The sequence below is a fragment of the Brassica oleracea genome, chromosome C1 (assembly GCF_000695525.1).
Source record: "Brassica oleracea var. oleracea cultivar TO1000 chromosome C1, BOL, whole genome shotgun sequence".
In the NCBI taxonomy this organism is placed as follows: domain Eukaryota; kingdom Viridiplantae; phylum Streptophyta; class Magnoliopsida; order Brassicales; family Brassicaceae; genus Brassica; species Brassica oleracea.
The window spans coordinates 40,957,175-40,960,377 of record NC_027748.1 but is presented as its reverse complement, the minus strand read 5'-3'; the positions used below and the strand labels follow the sequence as shown (position 1 = coordinate 40,960,377).

General features: G+C 39.1%; 1 protein-coding gene across 1 annotated transcript; it reads right to left on the bottom strand.

Moving 5' to 3' along the window:
- Positions 1–212: 212 nt before the first annotated feature.
- Positions 213–1,754, bottom strand: LOC106340410. The gene has a single exon (XM_013779291.1). It carries the CDS (start codon positions 1,752–1,754, stop codon positions 213–215), a length of 1,542 nt encoding a protein of 513 aa, XP_013634745.1.
- Between the last annotated feature and the right edge of the window lie 1,449 nt (positions 1,755–3,203).

The following is a 3,203-nucleotide window of genomic DNA, read 5'->3' as shown; positions in this document are numbered from 1 at the left end:
CCACAACACTGCTAAGCCTCCACTCAAACCTTCAGGCGCAACAGTAAACATTCTATCGTAACCAAGAGTTTTTTGTAAACCGATCATGTAACTATCTTTTTGTTTAGTCTCCATGAGAAACAAGAAATCCGGATAATGGTCTTTACGCATCTCCGTTAAACGACGAACTGTCTCGGTGTTTCCCGCCCCTCGACAGTTCCAGCTCAGTACGCTCATTGGAATAGCAGCGGCTTCAAACCGGAAGCCACCGAAAATTCTTGTTTCTTGGTCGATCTTTCTAACGATGAAGGCGTAGACGTGTCTGATTTCCTTTTGGTACCGTTCTCCTTGTAACTGTCCCCCTTCTGAGCTGAGTTACTGGTTGTACCGGCAACTCTCCCCTGCGTCTTTCGCTTCCAAGAAGGAGGGCGACGACGAGCTTTCTTACCACCCTTAATATTACCGGTAGTAGGATCCATAGAGGATGTCCCTACCTGAAAACCCGTAGTAATATCAGAGGGAGGTAATACAACAGGAAGAGAAACCGAAGATGACTCAGCTTCACCTTCACTTTCTAGGGAAACCAAAGGCGCAGACGACATGCTCTGCAACTTCTTTGTCGCAGCCCATTGAAGACGCGACCTGATATCCGGGTAGCTGAACACATGTCCTTTTCCTTTGTCAAGGTCATGGGAGATCTTTGTAAGTATAACCGGTGGAGTCTTAGCAGAATCATCAATAGCGTGACGGACACGTTGGATCCTCGCATTACGCTCTGTCTCATCAGCGTGAGAGACATACACCATTGCACTACGCCTATCCTGGTCCGACAGTTCAGGGAACATGATTGTGAAGCCGGGAGGTCCCACCTCTGGAGTAACAGAAGACACACCTGTAGTCTTAACAATTTGCAGGGATGTTTGAGGTCCTTCCTGAACAGTAGGCAACATATTGGATGCTCGATAATCCTTTCTCAACAACGGACATCGGATCTTCTCATGTGTAAGCCTCAGACAATGAAAACACCTCTTATGAATTTTCTCGTACTCAAACTCAATCAAAACAGAGCCCTCACCCTTAGGCATGTTGAGCCTACGAGACGCCTTAACCGGATTGTCAGTATTGAAAGTGATCAAAGCTCTTATGTAGTCCTTGGTGTGCGACACTTTCGGATCATAAGCTATCTCTTCCACCTTTCCTACTTCGGATGCCAGTTTAAACATAGTATCAGTCGTGAAAAAGACTGCCGGAATATTGCGGATGCAGATCCAGAGCTCCATAGAGTATAGGAAATTTTCCGGCAGGCTGTCAGTCCAACGTTCGAGAGCCATTGCCCAATGGTTATATGACCAAGGCCGATCCTTAAGTACCGTCTCGAGGTCTTCCTCTCTCTGGAAAATGAACTGGAAGCGGTCCTTAGAAAGAGCAATCCCACGAACTCTATCATATACACGCCATGCAGTAGGCATGTATTCAATCATCCTGGCCATAGATTGACAATCAGGATTAAGCAGACGACCCAGGATACTCAGAGAGTTCTGGTCATAGACTCTGAACCGAGGACTGTCTGGGAGAGTAAGTGGTTCTTCTTCATCGAGTTTCATAGCCCTTAGCCTCTTGTGAAGCAGATCCGCCATTTCAGAAGCGGTGAGGCAAACTGCAGACGGCAGAGCAGAGAGAAGAGGCTGAGGATCTTGGACGGTGGTGGTAGGGAGATTTGACAAAACCGATCCTTTGATCACGTAAAAGACAACCAATTTACTCGAGTAAATCATGGTGATAGAGTCACGTATGGAAAATAAGCACCAAAAAGGAAACAAAAAAGATTTGACTGGGAAACTTGGATACCAAGAAAGGTAAGTCAAAGGTGTATATGGCAATATAGAAATCAATGTGGTAGGGAACAAGGAAAGTTTCAAGAGAGGAGCCAAGGTCGACCGTAGCAATAAATGCCGGTGGGAGAATCCACTCAAGGCGAGGGAAGATTTTTAAAATAGGAAATTGGAGATTTCCGGTAGAAAGGGTTAAGGTTAGAGTTGCTCAGTTGCACACTAACGTCTTACATATACTATTTGCTGTGATTGGGAACAATAGGTAACCAGAATTACTCGTTAGTGTACCCAAAATAGCTTACTCTATATGTTTTTGTTGACTTCTTCGAAATGTTCATAAACCAAAACGTCACGGCTGCATTTCCCTGATGCAGTGAAACACTTTTAATTGAATGTACATAACATATAACCATCCTAATATGCAGAAGAGTTGATACATATAATAGTGCAAGTTTTAAAACTAGGTATCTAACAAACGATTTCTTGTTACCTTTACCTAAGTATGTTTGTATGTTACGTAATGCATTGGTTATATAACAACACCAGCTTTTTCTTTTATACCGTATCATTAAAAACAAGTGATCAACCAATGTTGTTTAAATCAAGTTTTCATCTTCTCTTCCATAGGTTTCTTACTTCCCTAGCTACTCTCCCATCTCATTAGTTCAATGCTAGTGATTGACTATATATTTTGAACAGGTTAGGAAAATGAAACCAAACTTTTGGCTATTACATTTAAAGCCGAACTGTTTGCTATTACATTTAATAGAAACCCAAAGTTTGGCTATGACATCTATATTATTAAAAGAGGAGTACACATTTAAAAATATTTTTACTTCATTAATTAAACTCTTTTTTTTTTTTTGTCTTTTTCAGTTGCACTAATGAAATATCCTAAAACGAATAAAACTGCATAATTTATTACTTGTCTTTTCAGTTACATTAATGAAATATGTTTAAATGAATTTAAACTTCCTATTTTATTGTTTGTCTTTTTCAGTTACCTTAATGAAATATCCTTAAATAAATTTAGATATAATGTCTTTTAATCAACCAAAAAAACTCATGAGTTATCCTTACATGCATAATTTTAATAATGGAGATTTTTAAAAACGTGCATCATTAAAATGTTACCTAAAACATGCAGCACTAATATATAACATGCATCAATAAAACTAGAATTTGACTCACACAATTGTACGGATATTATTTTCAGTTGATTAAATTAAAAAATATTTATTTATTCAAAAAATATTTAAGAATGGCTATGGTTTTAAAAATTATATGGTATTATTTGCTCATAACTCATTTGTCATTTGATAAATTGTTAGAAATACAATTTTAGCACAATATAACTCAGTTGCCATTTGCTAAATTTATGGTTTTTATTTA